The following is an 18457-nucleotide window of genomic DNA, read 5'->3' on the forward strand; positions in this document are numbered from 1 at the left end:
GATTTTTCTTATTTACATTTGATTTATCATAGATCTAAGATAGTGAGATTTATTTTTTAATTTAAATATCTCATGTGTTTGTATCTTAAATTTATAATTAATTCAATTTAAATAAAAATTTTTCTAAAAATTATCTGTAATTTTTTTTAATATAGAGTTCATAGCAATTAGAGTCTACTTGATCTTCATCTTCAAAAATTATAAAATAAAATAGTAATTCAATGTAAGATATTCTATGTAAAAGATATAAATAATTGTATGTAAAAGATCCATTCAATAATAACTATGATTTAAAAAAAAATATTACCCAACTATTTTAAATATTTATCTATATTTAATTAATTTACCTAAACTGTTTATATAGAAACATTGTTTTGCCGTAATTACTCAACTGTTTTAAATATCTGTGCTGAGCACGCTCCAAATGCTATCTGGCAAGCCAACACATCATCACCAGCACTTTGTTTCATTTTTTGTCTACCCGAAGTACCAGCACGAGCAAGTCACGCCCCAAAAAATACCAAACGTGACGTTAAGACGTGATATAACAACGCTTAAAAGCGCGTGATGCCAGGCTGGCACTCTAGGCAAACTCGGCTGGCTTACCTTATCCGAATCCATATGTTGCAATGATAATTTGAATGCACAAGTGGTTACCATAGTTTGATAAAATAATTATAATTTTATTAAGAGGTGTGCTTGTTATTTTTATCTATGTACATATCTTTGAATAAAAAAAAAAAAACATAAATTGTACCCACTAACGCCACCAACAGTTTCTATTCAAGCAACTCTAGTTGTGACAGGCTGTCAGGACATTTACATGACTAGCGAGTACCATTCTACATGGTTAAGTACGGTGAAAGTAACTTTTGTTAGCAGGGAATCGGAAAGTTGAGGGTAATATATTTTTAACTATTAACTATTAAATTAAACCAATCAAAGCATTGAGTAAATTATTAAAATTTCATAAAAGTAAATTATTAATATTTTATAAAAGTGAAATAGATTTATCAAATATACTTTTATTTTCAACATTTTAATGATATGCTCATTAAATTTGCATTGTTTTTTAACTGGCAAAAGATTTATTTAGGGTTTTTAAATTATGTTAAATAGTTACATCAGTTTTTAAAGTGATTTGAATTTTAATTAATTTTTAAATAATTTTTTTAAATTTTTTATAAATATATTAAATAAGTACTTTAATATTTAAAATATATAAAAAATATTAAATTATAATTTACCTCTAATATAAATCTAGTTAAGGCCATGCAACGAATCCTCATAAATAATCTTGCCTAACTGATTTGCAACACTTATATTTTTTAGCAGATTGATAAGTTGTTATTTACTGAATGATTGAAGAAATTTATTCATAAAAATTATAACAAAGATATAATGAATTTATAGAGAAAATTCTTGAATTATTTAACAAAGAATAACTTATCAATATGCTTCTGCTCAATGATACGATAGACACTTATCGATATGTTGTAAATCAAATACATATGCGTGTTTGATGAGGATACTATGCACTAGAAAATTTTCATACATGAGTTTTATTAGATTTATATTAGAGATAAATTATAATTATTTTTATATATTATTTTTTAAAGTTAAATGACTTATTTATCTCTAAAATAATAAAAATATTTATTTAATATATTTTTAAAATTTAAATCACTTATTTATTTATTTTTAATTTAAATAAAAAAAGCGTAATACTAAAAGCACAATACTAAAAGCAGGCAACAGCGTAAATACTAAAAGCACAAATCACAATGAATTTCGTTCTCTGAAATGCTTCAGGATTTGCTTGCACAGTTGGACAAAAGCCCATCAAGGAAAATAATATTAAATTTAATATAAATTAAATTAACTAATTTAAAAATTAATTAAATATTAAATCAAATTGAAAAAAAATAATAATAATAAAATAACTAATGAATCGATCTGCTATTTTCTGGTGATGACAATTTTCTTTTTGGGTTAACTATAATACGGGTCAAGTAGTTTTGGGTAAGGTTTGCACATGGGCTATGGTGCTCCTGCAAATGTTTTTGGTGCCCATTTGGGCCATGTCTGATAACTACAAATTGTAAATGTACAATTTATAAAAGGTTAAAATTGTATTTTCGTTTTGCTTTAATGGCAAAATATTTTGTAATTTTGTTTAATTGAAAAATGAAAAATGAAAAATGAAAAATGAAATTTAGTGGTTTAATGGGTAAAAAAATGAAAAATTTCTCACATGTTTGTAATTTTGTTTTATTCTTTTAATTTTAGTAATTTTTTTCCATAATTTAAAAAAAATTATAATTTTATTTTTTAAATTGAAATAAAATTACTAAGCCATGAATAGTTAGAACCAAGCTTTTTGAGGTAAGTTGGGTGACCATCCACTTTGATGATTTGTGTGGAAAAAAGGGATCTTATTGGTTCATTCAAAGAAAGCCAATTTGGTGTGATGGATATCTAATTCTGGCAAAAAGAAAAAAAAAATTATTGAAAAAGCTAAAAAATAAAAGTAAATTATAATTTAGCTATTGAAATTTGATAAAATCTATAATTTAGTTTTTATATTTTCAAAATCAAGTAATTTAGTCTTTAAAATTTGACAAAATTTACAATTTAGTCTATCCATCCAATTTTTTTTATATATTTGATCGTTAATTTTTTGTTTATTAATTTAAATTTTATAAACAAAATAATCCATTGATTATTTAAATTATTTTGTTTATAATAGTAAGTTATTTAAGTTAGAAAATATATAGAGTTAAAGGGTATTTTAGTCATTTTTACTATAATTAAGAATAAATTGAATGAAAAATTAAACGAAGGAATTAAATTATAGATTTTATTAAATTTAAATAATTAAATTACTTAATTTTAAAAATATAAAATTAAATTATAAATTTTATCAAATAAAAAAAGAAAAATTATAAATTACCTAAAATAAAAAGGTAGACAGTACCAATTACAATTAGTGCTCCAATTTGATGTCACATTCAAATTAGAAACGCTTGAAGCACATAAAAAAAAAATAAAAAAAAAATTAAAGTTTATACCTGTAAAGGTTGACCATTTCCTTGTCTGCATACAGCACTTGGGTGGCGCACCTAACAGTTGACCCACTCTTCAATTACAGCGATATAACAAATTAATGGTAGGAAAACAACCCAAGATTATATTAATCATCTTCACATCTGAAACTGAAACACATTCTATTATAATTCTGACTATAATCATAATCATAATTATGGTGCTAATGGAGGATGAACATTACTTTTTTTATTTGATTTCAATTGAAATTCAAACGGTAGAATCAATTCCTTTTCAGATATTACTTCTCAACTCGGAATATCAAATCAAAAGTGGAAATGCAAGAAAATAAGGAACAATCAATGACACGTAATCAGATAAGACAACAAGGTTGATATATACAGATAAGTATAAGCCTTGTTCAGTGGAAGGTTGTATGATAAGAAGGAGCTTGTCATTGCTAAGCTTCATGAGAAAACAAAAAGTAATTAAAAATGCATAAAACTGTATTGATACACTTAGTGAGGCAGATTACAGTCATGTCTATGGTATAATTATGTGAAAAAAGAAAGAAAAAAATAATAATGAATCTAACTTTCTGTATGCTATTGCTAGGCCTGTTTTGAAAGGAAAACCAAAAATTGCCCCCCAAGAAACACCAATGACTGAGTGCTGCTTCTCCCCCTAGCTACCATTTCATTCGTAGAAAAATGTTATACATCTGCACAGTTCATTGGTGCATATCCCAGCCTAGAATTCTTTGTATCATATAAGATGTGGAAATTCTGCTGCTGATAGTTTCCAATTATGGAAAGAGCAGATTGAGGAGTCCCCAGAATTGCCAAGCAAACAACTTCCTCAGGTTCGAGACGAATAAAGTAGTTTTCAACTGGGAAATTCCACACTGCTCCATCTGCAAATAGGATTCCAAATTCAGGCAGCTCCATCTTCTCAACCCCAGAGACATTATAACAAGGATCCAGTATTGGGAAATCTTTTATTACTGGATAGGCTTTAACCTTCTTCACAAATGCATCCTTTATGATCTGATAAGCTGGTTCTGCAAAATAACTTAGTGTAGTGCCAGAATCCACAATCGTACCACCAGCACCATCAGAGGACAAATTCCAAGTCTTCTCAGGTATATTTAGTACCTCTCCTCCAACCATGATCGATTTTATTTGAACATAATAAAATGTATCAACTGGGTTTTCCTTACCAGCAACCAATGAAGTGAAATTCAACTCAGGGTGACGCAAGAGGTCCTTATCCTCCCCAAAAATCAATTTGCTGCTAACATTAGTGTCACTGTTTCTATCAACAAGGCAATATGAAAAGGAATGGCCATATAGAGACTGAAGCTGGGAGGCAAAGGAAAGAGGCCCTCTTCCAAGTCCTAACAACCCTGCAGCCCCATGAAACAAGCCTCTATTCCAATGACCACAACCGAACATCACATTCTCTACTCGCTTAAATTCTGACTTCCCAGCAGGTGATGTAAGGTTAACAGTAAAGGTTTCTAGCGCAAAATCACCTGTTGTATTTGAACTATCACCATACCAATAGAAATAAGGACATGTCTGATTCTCAGCCTTGCAAGGCTGGGGAGGATCAGGGGAAGAAACTAAATGGCACCGAGGATCTTGGCAGCTTATATTTCTAAAAGAACTTGACTCCTTAGGATCATAATAAGGCCCATTTTGCACAAAACAATCAAGACAAGGAACGCATTGAATCCAATTAAGATCACTACCAGTATCAAGAATCAAAGAGAAGTGTTTGGGAGGGGTACCAATAAAAACATCCATAAAGTATTCTCCAGAGCCAAGGCTCACCCCTGACTCCAAGGTCGCCATGAGTTGCCCGGAAATCCCAGTTGCATAAGATTCCGGGGATGCTGCTGGGGCAACCACAGGTTGCTTCAGCTCTTTCTTTTCCTGCTTCAAACCTTTATTTAGTCTTGAAACGGCATTTTGATTCTTCTTTTCTATGATCCTCTTGTGTAGAGTCTGAATTCTGGTCAAATCCCGAGTTGTGGAAGCGATGAAAGATTCTTCTGCCTTAGTTTCTTGATTCATCGACCCGTACCTGCGCTTTAACTCAAGTCTCACCGTTTTCTTAGAATCTTTTCCTTCATCGCCACCAACATAAACAAAAAGATCATCATCATCGTCATCTTCTTCTTCTTGAGCAGTTAGTGATTCTGTTGGTTGGTCTTTTTTTGACCTGGGGAGGCTACAATCTGATTTTACTGGTGAAGAAGAAACTGCATTGAAGGTCATATGGCCAGGCAATTCGATTCCGGCTAGAGTTGAGATATTGGAATTTACATTCGTCTTGTGCTCATGTACTCTTGCAATCGCTTCAAAAGCGCCAGAAACGAGCAAAAGAAGAACAAGAAGGAACTTGGACAACATGGCAACCACAACTTCTTGTTTGGTCAACGAGAAAATCCTACATCAAGAAAAGAAAGTACCCTTTGAAGAAAACTAGAAAACAGACAAAAAACAACTGGGCTTTCAGCCAAGAAAAGGAAAAAAATAATTCCCAGAAAGATGAAAAGACAGGAAAAGCTTAAGGTATTTAAGAAAAAATATGAAGGAACATAAAGTAGAAGAGAAAGGTGAAGGCTTTATGGGTTCGTAAGTTAGAAGCTAATAATCAAAATAACAAACTTAGACTTTGAATTGCATACTATCGTTTCAAAGATGGCACTGTGGTAACGCGGTTTCCCATGACCAAAAAATGAGGGAAGAGAGGAAAAGAAAAATAAAATTAAGGAAAAGAAGAGAAAAAGAGTAGTCTGCAATTAATGGTGGGATTCAAAAGATGGAAAAAAGAAAGGAAAAAAGATGGTTTAATTGGTAGGTGATACAATATTTACCTGGTCTTCTTCTTCTTCTTCCACTTCTCCTTCTTGGGGTTCTTCCTCTTGGCTTCCTGTTTCATTTGCTTGCATTTTAAAAGAATTAAATAAAAATTTAAGCAAAAGTCTCTTCGCGTAAAGAGAGTTCATTTCATACAGTGATAGGTCTTTAGGTGTGAGTTTTGACCTTGCTTTGAACGCATAACCAATCCAAGAAACCCATTTTCTTTGACTAACCTTAGAAGAAGACAGTGACACGTATATAAGAAAGATGAATGTACCGAATTATAAATTTATGTTTCTAATAATAAAAAAGTATTTTTGAAAAAAATATTTTTTATATATCAATTAAGTTGTATTTAATTAATTATTTTTTTATATAAATATACAAAAATATATATGATTTTATATTTAATGAGTACATTTATATAATTTAATTAAAATTTTTATTAATTAAATTGTTAAAAATTAGTATTTAATTAATTTTAAATTAAAATAATTTAATTAATGACATGATAAAAAAGATTATATATAAATTTTGATCGTCTAATATTTGATGATGGTAAATTGCATTTGAGTCCTTAAGATTTTCCTATAATTATTAGGATAATATTTTAATAAAATTGCACACCTTCCAATCTTCTAAACAATTAATTTTGCAATGCATTTATAAAATATTTGATAATATTATACTCATAATTAAATTAAAAAAATAAATTTTTATCTAAAAAAAAGGGAATTATTTTTATTCGGTTTATATTTTTATATTAAAAAATAAATTAAAAAGGAAAGGAAGGTGTAAATCTAATAAAGGAAATAAAAATTGTGGGAGTAGTTTTGAGCAATAAATGCGGCAACGGGGAAAGCGAGAGGTGTGCGAAGAAAAGCAGTCCAATGCCCTAAGCTGGCTTGGCTTTTTTCACATCACTTGGAGTCCGTCATTATTATTAATATTATTATTATTATTATTTAAAAAATAATGCTTTAATATTTGTGAAAAATATTTAAAATTATTTTACAATTAAATTATTATTTTGTTTTAATGAATCTTTATATTCAAATTATGATTAATAAAATAAGAAATAAACAGTATATTTGGAATAGCTATGACAAAGCACAATTAAAGAAAAAGATTTGGTAAAGTTGAGATTTAGTAAATTAAGCAGGGTTATATGCTACTAACTATGAAATTGATAGTATAATATTAGATTAATGGGAAATATAATATTGGATTAACGAGGATGAAAATGATGGAATTTTGTTTGAAGAATTGTTGTTTGGCGATCAAAAGTGGGATTTCCAACACGCAATCACCGTTGGTTTGCCTCAAGAGTGATTATCAATTCAATATTCAATTCAAGTGTTAGTTCCTTTAAGAAAGCAAAAGATTTTGATTTCAACAATTGAGAATTTCCATCACAAATCTGTCTTCTTGCATTTGGATATTAATGAAGAGGGCAAACTTTCTGTGTTTGAATTTCAAAGCCACAACCCCATGCATAGACTTTGGAATTCCTTTGCTTACCTATATTGAACTCTTACCCTCCTATGAATTTCAATTCTTCTCATCCTTCCCCTTCCAGTCTACATGTTACACCATCCCAATTGACCTTAATCTTTTTAAGGGTACATTCAAATCTTCCCCTAAACGCTGCACTCCAAAATTAGTATTTTCCATTTATTTTCAGTAATATAAATGAGGCATTTGGTCATAAATGGAGATTAACTCAGTATAACTGTTACATATATTAAAAATATACTTTGATAGTTAATTATGATAAAATCTACATCTACGTAGAATCCAATGGAGTTTATCCTCCACTCTTCCATCAAAGCTCTTGATAAATAAATAAACACCAAATATAATAACAAGAACCGATTTATAATCAACTTTAATGATAATTTTCTGACAGCCACACCAATAGCTTTTTATTACACAAAGATGCTACGGAACAACGCAAGACAAAATATCATCTAAGTCAGTCAGCCACAACACAATGCAAATCCTTAACCAAGGGAAGTATTGTACAGAGACCTGCATTTTGGCAACCAATTTATCCTGTGATGCTGACGAACAAGCCTTTATCTTGAACTTATTGTTGCAGTACTTAGTTTCTTTAGGTGACGTTTATTGTGACAGGAATGTGCCTGTATATTAACTCACTGTTTGATAAGCCACAGGCTTTGACAAAGCCCCTTTCTATCTGCAAGTAAAAATTGTAGAAGACGCAGATTGCTTAAACTTGGACCTTAACAAAATAGAAATGATTATATATTGTTATTCATTACCACCGGCAAGGGTTGAAAGATGAACAAAGAGAAAGAGAAGGTAAAATAAAAATTGATATCAATGTCCAAAATCCAGAGAGAGAAACAAGGAACTAAGATTAGGGAAAAAGTAAACTCTATTGAACTACACTTCAAACTCAATGAAACTGAACATGCATCAAGGAAAACTAGATAAAGTGTTCAAATCCTTCCTCTCATGGGACAAGAAATATGAAATAAAACAGCTGTATCCCCTACAAAAGCAGTGTTATAGTAATGGGATAATGATATTTTTAGTCCCTATGTGCAAATCAAGTCCTTAAGTTTGACCTTATTGTCCCATGAAGTACTCGTATCATTAATTGACCAAATTACTCCACAACCTACATCCACATGGCTAGAAAAATGATCTATTTCAAATTTTTAACAAATCTACTACACAAATTATATTTCAATTTTTCATCAATTAAAAAAAAAAAAAAAAAAAGAGGAAACATGAACAAAAATTTTCCTACAAACAATTTAGAAAGAATTTCAAACAAGGAATTGAATTTTAACATGCTTATTTTAAAAATGAGGGTAATTTGGTCATTTGAATTTAACTTTATTACTAAGAAAAAACATAATTGACTTGAAGATATGATCCCAAAACAAAATTTCCCACCCCTCTTCTTTTCCTCACCATTTCATTCAAATGCTGTTTGGCTCCTATTTTTTGCTGTCGACCTAATACCTTAAAATACCCCTTGTTTGTGCTATTTTTGTAAGAAATTTAGGAAGATTATTGTGATCATCCTTGAACCCCAAACTAATAGGAGAGAGGCACTTTAAGTGCTTATTTCAATCTTTCAAAATTATAGGATTCTTTTATACTAATATTGTTGTGAAAAATAAACTCGATATGACAAACAGAACACAATGTTTAGGTGGTTTGGTAATTAGCTACTCCACAAATCAATTCATTATTATGGGAAAAATAATACAACCACTAATCAACCTTACACACTCACAAACCCTTTAACTCAATACCCCCAATGATATTTACCCTCTCAAACTACTAACTAGTGCTCTCTCTAGCCCTCTCACACATTCAAGCTGAGAGAACTTCACTTGCACACACTATCTTTGCTTTCCATGAGACTTGGCTATTTATAGCCGTGTGGAGCTTGATCCCCAAGCAAATGTGGAGTGGGCACCAAGTATTACTGTAGAATGCTTGGTCCCAACTCAAAGTAAGCTTCCTAAGAAGCTTCAAGTTTTGCATTGCATTTTTATTCTTCTTCTTAATGTTAGGATTATGGGCTGGATCATAACAAATACCTTAACTTCTTGAATCTTAAATCAATTGGACAATAGGTGACTTAGGTGTTTTTTATATTCATAGATTTTATATTTTAGAAGCAAAGTCAATGAATAAAAGAGGTCCATAGATTTCAAATCTAAATGACTATTCATGTCTTAGTCGAGTAGATTAGAATTATCTTCTCTTTGAGAAAAAGAAAATCATCTTTTGCAGTAACTATAGTAATTTTCTTTATCTTTGCCATAAAAAAGTAAGATCGCAACTGTTTGTCCTTTAAAAACATATCATTAAGAACTTCTCCACTTTGAAGATTCTAGCCTGCTATACATTCCTCAAGATATTCGAGGCTTAAGTTTCTCACATTGAAGATGTTTTTGTACTTTGGAATTTTGATGCATGCAGGATCTCTTCATTAGCTCAACAGTTTAGGTTCCTCAAGACAAGTGCTTGAGTGCAAAGGATTGTTGTCTTGTTGCTTTGGATGGGTCAAGACTTAGGGAGAGAGGTGGCTTCCCCTCGATGTGTATCCTCAGGCCTCCAAGGGACCAAAAAAAAAAATGATGGGTATTTATGCACTAATAAAAATTTTGCAGCCATATCTGGACTCTTTGAGTAATGTCAAAATCTTATTGCAAAGTCAACATTCACTATAACAATCAATTAATAGATAACTAATGGATGCTCTAGAATGCAAGTTAATATCTAAACTACATGATACAAAACATATTTGGATAGGCAGAATGGAGATTTTAACTTAAGAAAAATCCCAAGGAGTTCTTCATTTTTCCCAAATTCTAAAATGTTCGCACCAATATGGTACATCGGTCAAAAAATTCAGCACAAAGAAACTTGTTTTCAAGCTAGACAACTTAGCCTCATTTCTTCCACCAAAACTATAAAAGGAACAAACCTGACTATTTCTATTTTGACAACGCCTTATCAGGCTTTGCAGATGGATCTTGCAACCCACAGACCATGTTTGCAGGAACAGCTATGTCAATCATCTTTGGATATGGAAGGTTTAGATCTGCAAAATACAGAAAGCATAAAATTCACCCTTGAATAGCTGTACAATGAGCAGCAGTGTTAAATAGATACCAAGTATAGATGTCACTTACTTGCCATAATACTCTTAAACTCTTCCTGAAAAGTATATCAATTTTCACACCAATTAGAGATAATGGTGAGAAGTATTCATATAAAGAAAAACAGACAGAAATATGGATAATTTCAAATTTCACTATTGTGCTTAATTCAGCCAAAATTAATAATAATCAATCAAGAGGCAAACAAAGCTAGTGAATCACGCAAATTTTGTAGGTACATGCAAGTTTGTCATGGTAAAAACAGTATAAATTGCACTGATACACTCATAATACAATTGATAATAATAAGGTATAAAGTGAAATCTCCCTATACAAAAGAAAATAAAAAAGACATAAAATGAAACAAGAGGCCTTAAGGATCACCTCGTCTTTGGTAAGCCTGGGGTTATATAGCATTTCCTCTCCAACGGTACTAACCTGCAACTCACACAAAGGTTTAGCATGATCATGAAAAAGTAAATAATCTAATAAGAGATAAGAAATGATTTCGTACAGTGAATCCCTTGTAATCATGAGCAGGATAGAGCAAAGTTTCCTTTGGCAAGGTGAATATCTGAATCCACAAAAATAAATAAATAAAGCTAGGATCAAGTCTAATATTAATATTTTCTTTGTGTTTAGACTGACAAACTATTTGTTCTGTTTCATGTCCTTGCCTGTGAATGCACTGACTGATAGAGTTGTTGTGAACTTCCACCCTGCACATAAATTAACAAGGTTAGAAACACTACTTGATATCTTCTCTAAAATGTCTGCTTTTATGAAAAATAAGTTCTTACTAGCATTAATGAAGAAAATTTAAGATACGCAACCTGAAAATCGGTTCTTCCACATCCCCTTATTAGTAAAGCATCCCCAGTGAAAGCCATTCTTGGCTGGGGTTGATCAGGCGCATCTCCAGTAACATAAGTAACACAACCTAAAGTATGGCCAGGAGTAACTCGAACCTGTCAAAATAACAAATACAAAATAATTTGTTCACTGATGGATGAAATGACAATCTGCAAAAAACAGGAACAAGATAATACAGCTGTTGTGCTTAATTCTGCACAATCTGCATAGATGCAGCTGCAGTTGTGAAAATCACTAGAGTTAAAGCTATGGCAATGAAACAAGTAGTATCTACCTACAACAATTACAATACAGCTAGTATGCACCCTTTATGGACAAAAATGGCCAAAAACCAGTGAGGCTAAGCTAAAGGCTACACATCCAGAACAAATACAAAAGTTTGCCACAAATTTTTAAAGAACCTTACTCTAATTACTATTAGTTATAACAAAATAAACAGCAAAACTACCAGTTTCTTGGTAAATTGAATGCATCTCTTTGTTTAAGCTCCAGGCTCAGTTATTAAAGTAAGGGGCAAAAATTCCACCTTTACCTTACCAGTAGAGTCTTCTGAGAAGAATGAATACACAAGTCACACAACACTAACAAGAAAGAGCTCATCAAATACTTGATTAATTGTGAACAACTTCCTTTTTGGGACTAAGTTCTGAGTAATTACTGATTACCATAGCATAGGCTTGATCCTTTATCATATTTTACTACACAAATAAGGTAAAATATATATGCCCCTAAGTGACATCAGTCCTACCTCCAAAAATAAATCACCAAAATGTATCTTATCGCCAGCTTCAATAAGAACATCAGCTTTTGATTTGCTTGCTTTTGAAATGATAGATTTGACACCAGGAACCTTAGTCTGCAAAATGAGAAAGAAAAAATGCAAGAAATATTTGCAGTGTTGTACATAATTTGATTTAAAAAAAAAAAAAAAGAAGCAGCACAGGTGTGTTAAAGCAAAAGGGAAGTAGTTCAAACCTTTATCAAGCCAGTTCCTGTTACATGATCAGCATGTACATGGGTGTTCATGGCATAAATTAGCTTCAGCCCTAGTTCTTTCACAAGGGTGAGGTCTCTGTCTACTGTCCTGTCAACCGGGTCAATCAACTGCAGAGAAAAGGTAATCAATTGCTTAGCAAGCAATTGATCTTATACACCATTTTTCCGAATTTTAATCAAAATTTGACAAATTAGCCTCTAATTTAATTCTTAAAACACCCTAAAATCATCACAGCTTAAGATTTGCGTAACAACTAAACGAATTTAATGTGATTGTATTGGATTAATGATTTACGACATTTTTCTAGGAAACAAACAGAAGACTAACCAGAGCAGGCTTATCAGGGTGAGCGACGTCGGCGAGCAAATAGGTATAGGTAGAGGATTCCTTCTCGAAAAGCTGGCGAAACAAGAGCTTGTTTGAGTACCAAGAAGAAGAAGAAGAAGAGAACGACGCCGTATGGTTCCTCATAGCGTAAAATGCGTTGCAGGGCTTCTGTGGAAGGCAGAGAATCGAGCTAAAGAAGCAGGGAGTGGAAAGAGAGAGTCGAAACATTGTTGGTGTTCTTGTTGGTTATAATGATCAAGTTGGCGATGAAATCGATTAGGTAACAGGGACTAGTGTCAGTGGTTGAATCCATCGCCCATGCGCTCCGCTGAATGACAAAACCATATGCCGTACGCAGTCTTTTTATTTCTTATTGATTCGTCGCTGGTCTTGTTTTATAAGAAAAAAAGAAATCATTTTATTATCGTTAAATTAACACTCTATTTGACAAATTTTTTAGGGGGAAAGAGAAACACCGAGTAGAAAATAATTTTTTTATTATTATTTTTCTCTTATTTAAATAGAAAAAAAGAAAAATAAATATAATAATAATAAATTTATAATTTTATTCTATATATATTTTTTAAAAGAATTTTTAAAAAAATAATATTATAATTTTAATGTATAATCTCATATTTTTATTTTTTTTAATTAAAAAGAAAATAATAAAAAAATATTTTCTTTCCTCTCCTTACCTTTTTTTTTATTTTTAAATAAGTGAAAATATTAATTTTAATTTATTTTTCCTTGTATATATCCTTTTTTCTCCTTTCCTTTATATTTAAACAGAATGTAAATATTTTTTTAATTTTTTTAAAAAATAAAAATATATGTATTTAAATATAAATATTTAATATAATATTATCAAATTTATTTTTATATAAAATTGAGTTTATAATAATAATAATATTTTTTATATACTTGCAAGAAGTGAAAAAACAAGAAGGAAAAACTATAAACAAGCGGCAAAGCAATGAGAAACATTAAAAAAGGAGAAGATAGCAGATAACCTAATCTTATCAATAGTGTGATTATGATCAGAGCACCAATCATAAAGTTAATCGCACATATTTTATGACGAATAACACGCGTCCACTTCCTCTCGACATTAGCACTACAGTCCACAATCACGGCCCTCAAAGCAGGGCAAGAGATAACATTACACTAGTTGTGACACGGACGATGACGTCAAGAGAATTCAATTCCAAAATAATAAACCGGAATCCATTCTCCAATCTAAATAAAGAGAGACCAACACGAATCGCCATAAACACAAGGGCCTTTAATCACATCCTATTTTTATCAAACTCAATATTTTCTTTCATATATTTAAATATATTATAGATAAATTAAGCAGTGAATTTTTATTTTATTACTATATAAAAAATTATTATTGCAAAAAAAAAAATATATTTAATGCGTATTTGACAAATCTTTTTTGATTTCGAAAAGATTAATCAATAGGCTTAAAAAATAATTAAAAAAAATTAATCAAACCTCTTTGGATTAGGATAAAATGTAAGAATTAAATTCAGCTCGTAGTTTGCTTTCTTGAAAGCAATGTTATAACATATATATTATAAAGCTAAGAATTTGAGCTTTTTCGATAAAAACATAAAGAATATTGATTTTATGGAAAAAGTAAAAGTAATCTTTCATCATCCAAATATCTGGAATCCGGCTACGTGTCGCAATCACATGGCATGTATCACACGGTTCCTACACCGTCCCGTACCCAAACGCGAAAATTTTCATTTTGGAGGCTTAAAATCTTTCCCTCGTCTAGTTAGTTCAAATTTCAAAAACGACCCAACAACTCTCTCTCCCTCTCTGATTAATCCCTCAAGAAAGAGAAAAAAAAAAAAAAAATTAAAGAAGAAAAAAAACGTCGGATTTATGATATGATATGCGCATTGTTGAAGCGAGAAATTGGATTGATTTGCAAATCGGTGCTGAGATTTATTTACAGATCGGTGTCAAGAGCTATGGGCTGTTTCTTTGGTTGTTTTCGAGTCAGAGATGATCGCCGGGGACCTCACCTCGTCTGCCATTCCTCTCGATCTAAATCAACTGTACTTGTGCTTCTTGATTTTGTTTGTTTTGTTTTTGTCTCCTTCCCTGCTTGGATGCCCGGAAATTTCATCAAAATGGAGCGATTTTCTGGGGCGGAATTTTATGAAAATTGAACTTTAGTGCTTTATTTATTTGCAATTTTATTTTCCCCGGTTTGAATTTCAAATGAAAGCAATTATCAATATCTGTTTGGTTGAGTGGAAAATCATATAGAATAAGAAATTACTCAAAAATGGTATTTACTGCTTTATCTGTTTTGTGAATGCCATCCAGGAGGCTGTGGTATCTAAAAATCGTTTATCTGCTCTATTTTTGTCAGAAGGTAAATAATGTTCAATGTCTTTCTTATATAATTACTTTTCATTCTCAGTGGATGCTGACAATCGCCCCCCTTCCCCCCCTTTTGAATGGTATTTTAAATTTTTACTATTTTTCTCCCATCTAAAAGAGAGAGAAGATTCTGCATACAATGACAGGAAAAACCATTATTCCGGATCTCCACAAATCAACAAGGAACTGATGGATGAGGTGCTTTTATAATTGAGTTGATTATTCTTATTACTATTATAATATGGTTTTTGTTTTTTTTTTTTTTGGTAGGATTGTTAAATAGTATATGTAACTTTAATCCTGATGACTGGAAGAATTCAGGTGCTGCTTTATTTTATATGTTTTTGGTTGTCTACTTTTCCCTGTAGGCCAAATTTCTAAAAGCCAGTGGCACTTTACCTGAGACGCCTTCTGAAATTCGGAAAGCGTCTGAGAAGTTAAAGGGTTCAGCTCCTCTTGGTAAAGATTTAGAGTCTTCAGATTTCCACTCTTGGCTTCCCAACACATCCATCAAGAAACTTCAGTTGAATAGACAAATTGATCAGCTACCTACTCCCGTTAAACTTCGGGAAGAATGGGGAAATGTTTCTGTCTCTTCAGAGCACACACCTATCAGGTTGAACTTCTAATCCTGATGAATTATCATCAAACAGTAGATACACAAACACAACCCCTTATTAAGCACATCTCACATGGAAGCGACTTTTTTTTTTTTAATCTAGTTTTACAACCTTAAGGATTGGTTCCCAATCAGCTTGGTAATAGTGGCAATCCTATTCACAGACTCTTTGTAATGATTTCAAGGAAGAAAGCACATGGCTCTGAAAAAGGGTCTGTAGTAAAAGAGCTTTTGGGATGGGATTATGAAGCGCTCATCAAATCGTTCAATATGTTTCATAATTTTTTTTTTTGCGAAGGATTCCATCCATTAAAATTTAGAAATCAACATGTCATATTGTTTTTTGTCCCTTATAATTTATCCATAAAAATTTATGATGCTGATATATGCCGAAGTCCATTTCTTTCATGTAGCTGCATATCGGATGCACAGAACACTGGAAGGATATGCATCAGCTCTGTTGAAAGTGGTGAGGTGGGAAGTCTTAAAACAGCAACAGATGTTCTACCCAAGAACAAGTCTGTTCGCTTTGAATGCAATCTTGATACGCCTTCGTCTAAAGGGTCTTCATCTGAAAATGGGTGCCACATTTTAAGGAAATTTGAATCCACAGGGGACTTCAGTGTATCAAAGCCTTCTCCTAAACCAACTCCATTAAAACTTTCTGATGAGATGCAAACACCTGGAACAGTTTTCCCTACAAATGTAGAATTTTTAGCAAATGGGAAGACTAGGATTAGGTCTCAGTATGTGTATCCAGTCTTGAATCCAGTTGAGAATGCCTCCCAATGGAAGGCGCTGCAGGAAGATGACTCTAGTTCTCTTCAACTGTCGAGTCAGCTGAAAGAATCTTCTGAGCAGCTGGAAAGCTCAACAGCTAAATCAGCTGGAGATAAAGACGCTTCCTCTGTGCCAGAATTGAAGGTTGAAGCAAGCTTGTCTTCTTGGTTTAAGCCGCGACGATCTGTTAATGATAATGATGATCCAAATGATAGAACTGCATCTAGCAAAAATTTCCGTTTTGGTAAAACTCCTATGGACAGGCCTATCATTGGGATGGTTGCTGCTCATTGGAATGAGAATGAGCCTTCTCATATCTCCCAGAAGTGGTGGGATGGAAATGGAATCCCAAATTCAACTAATAAATACAAGGAAGTATGTTCTATAACTATATTTCTCTTATCCTTCTTGTGACATTAGCAGCTGGATTTAGCGGATGCTTCCTTTGTTTTCAGGATCAGAAAGTGAGTTGGCATGCAACACCATTTGAGGAGAGGTTAGAGAAGGCACTGTCTGAAGAGAGTTTTATCTCACAAAAGTATGCTTCCTTCCTTTACTTATTGCATTGCAGTACTAATCTAAGTTTTTGGGGGAAAAAATAGGAGACACGAGTCAGGAGGCAATATTGCCTTTCCTCTCAAACATCTACCTCTTTTGTGGAGGTAATAAATATTGCCATTCCTCCAAAAAATCTCTTCTTGCCGTAGGAACTATGATTCTGCTAGGTCCAAATTGGGACAGTGTGCACTACACTTACAATATACTTTAATTGACATTACACATAAACATACTTCTATGTCCCAGTTTGGAATCGCGTTTCAGAGCAGCAGACGCTGCTTTATGCAAAGCGATAACAGAACACAAGTAATTTGATCAAATTTTGGTTCTTTGCCTGCCCTAATTAAGAAAGGATGTAATTAGAGCACTAGCTATTCATTGAGGATCACAAATGTATGCCATTTATGTAAATTATAACTTTTTCTTTGTCTGATACATACAGGAAGGATATCAATGGGAGACCTTTAGTTTTTAATGAGCATGATGAAAGTGATACTGCTCTTTCTAATTTACAGACTTCAACACATTCTAAATCAGTTGTTTCATTCTGATGAGCAACAGTATAACTGTTGATGTTCCAATGAATTGTGAGTTTATTTAACAGTTGACATGTCGCCAATGCGCTCAAGTTCTTTTAAATCTGAACTGAAGCATCAAACATGATGGTTTTTGCCTTTTTCGAGCTCTTGAACTCTGAAGCTGCTTATGCAAATATAGCTGTTAATATAGTTTTGTCAAACACTCAACAGCATCAGCAGCTGCTTTTATTGTAAATTTAAGTCAGTAATGCAAAGACTTGACTTGGGAATGGGTTGTTCAGATTGCTCATGTTTATATATAGAATTAGAATCCAACAAGTCTTCTGATTAGTTTCCAAATTTATTAATAGTATTATCAAACAGTAAAAACACATCATAAATTCCAAATTCACAAACTTATATAAAAAATAACGTTTACAATACAATAAAAAAGATATCTAATAAATAAATTTTAATTTGATAATATTAAATTAAATTATTTTAAAATTATAAGATTTCTCTAATTATATCACATAAATGAAAACGAGGCATTCATTTGAGATGCAGGACAGAAAAAGAAAATTTTTTACTCTAAAATTTCAACAATTCAATGGAATTTCGTTAAGGGATTGATTATAGAGGGGACGAGATGAATGCAGAGTTGGGTCTATCCCTATTATCTAATTTAAGAAAAATTTCCATTAATTTTTTTTTATATTTATCATCAAGAATAATTTTTTATTAATCAAAATTATGTTTTCTTTTCAATTCATTTTTAATAATGCATTTTGAATCAGTTTAGCCATAATAAATAA

At 31.7% G+C, this 18457-nt stretch overlaps 3 protein-coding genes across 4 annotated transcripts; 1 reads left to right on the plus strand and 2 right to left on the minus strand.

The window, feature by feature from the left end:
- Window positions 1-3515: 3515 nt before the first annotated feature.
- On the minus strand, window positions 3516-6081 carry LOC110663463 (aspartyl protease family protein 2-like). The gene is made up of 2 exons (XM_021822770.2): window positions 5930-6081; window positions 3516-5499 (listed from the first exon to the last, which is right to left on the minus strand). Exons 1-2 carry the CDS (start codon window positions 5992-5994, stop codon window positions 3759-3761), a joined length of 1806 nt encoding a protein of 601 aa, XP_021678462.2. The 5' UTR covers window positions 5995-6081; the 3' UTR covers window positions 3516-3758.
- A 1693-nt stretch (window positions 6082-7774) lies between these two features.
- On the minus strand, window positions 7775-13168 carry LOC110663464 (persulfide dioxygenase ETHE1 homolog, mitochondrial). Of its 2 annotated transcripts, none has more exons than XM_021822771.2 (10): window positions 12765-13168; window positions 12416-12544; window positions 12189-12296; window positions 11401-11535; window positions 11245-11286; window positions 11082-11141; window positions 10952-11005; window positions 10601-10625; window positions 10393-10509; window positions 7775-8115 (listed from the first exon to the last, which is right to left on the minus strand). In XM_021822771.2, the coding sequence occupies exons 1-9, from the start codon at window positions 12990-12992 to the stop codon at window positions 10403-10405; spliced, it is 888 nt and encodes a 295-aa protein (XP_021678463.2). In that variant the 5' UTR covers window positions 12993-13168; the 3' UTR covers window positions 7775-8115; window positions 10393-10402. The 2 variants fall into 2 exon arrangements, with proteins under 2 accessions (XP_021678463.2, XP_021678464.2); XM_021822772.2 differs by having other exon boundaries at window positions 7775-8160.
- A 1379-nt stretch (window positions 13169-14547) lies between these two features.
- Window positions 14548-17932, plus strand: LOC110663465 (protein JASON). Its single transcript, XM_021822774.2, has 7 exons — window positions 14548-14836; window positions 15111-15159; window positions 15286-15365; window positions 15536-15783; window positions 16200-16941; window positions 17022-17104; window positions 17567-17932. Exons 1-7 carry the CDS (start codon window positions 14666-14668, stop codon window positions 17673-17675), a joined length of 1482 nt encoding a protein of 493 aa, XP_021678466.2. The 5' UTR covers window positions 14548-14665; the 3' UTR covers window positions 17676-17932.
- Window positions 17933-18457: the final 525 nt, after the last annotated feature.

The sequence above is a fragment of the Hevea brasiliensis genome, chromosome 16 (assembly GCF_030052815.1).
Source record: "Hevea brasiliensis isolate MT/VB/25A 57/8 chromosome 16, ASM3005281v1, whole genome shotgun sequence".
Classification (NCBI taxonomy): Eukaryota; Viridiplantae; Streptophyta; class Magnoliopsida; order Malpighiales; family Euphorbiaceae; genus Hevea; species Hevea brasiliensis.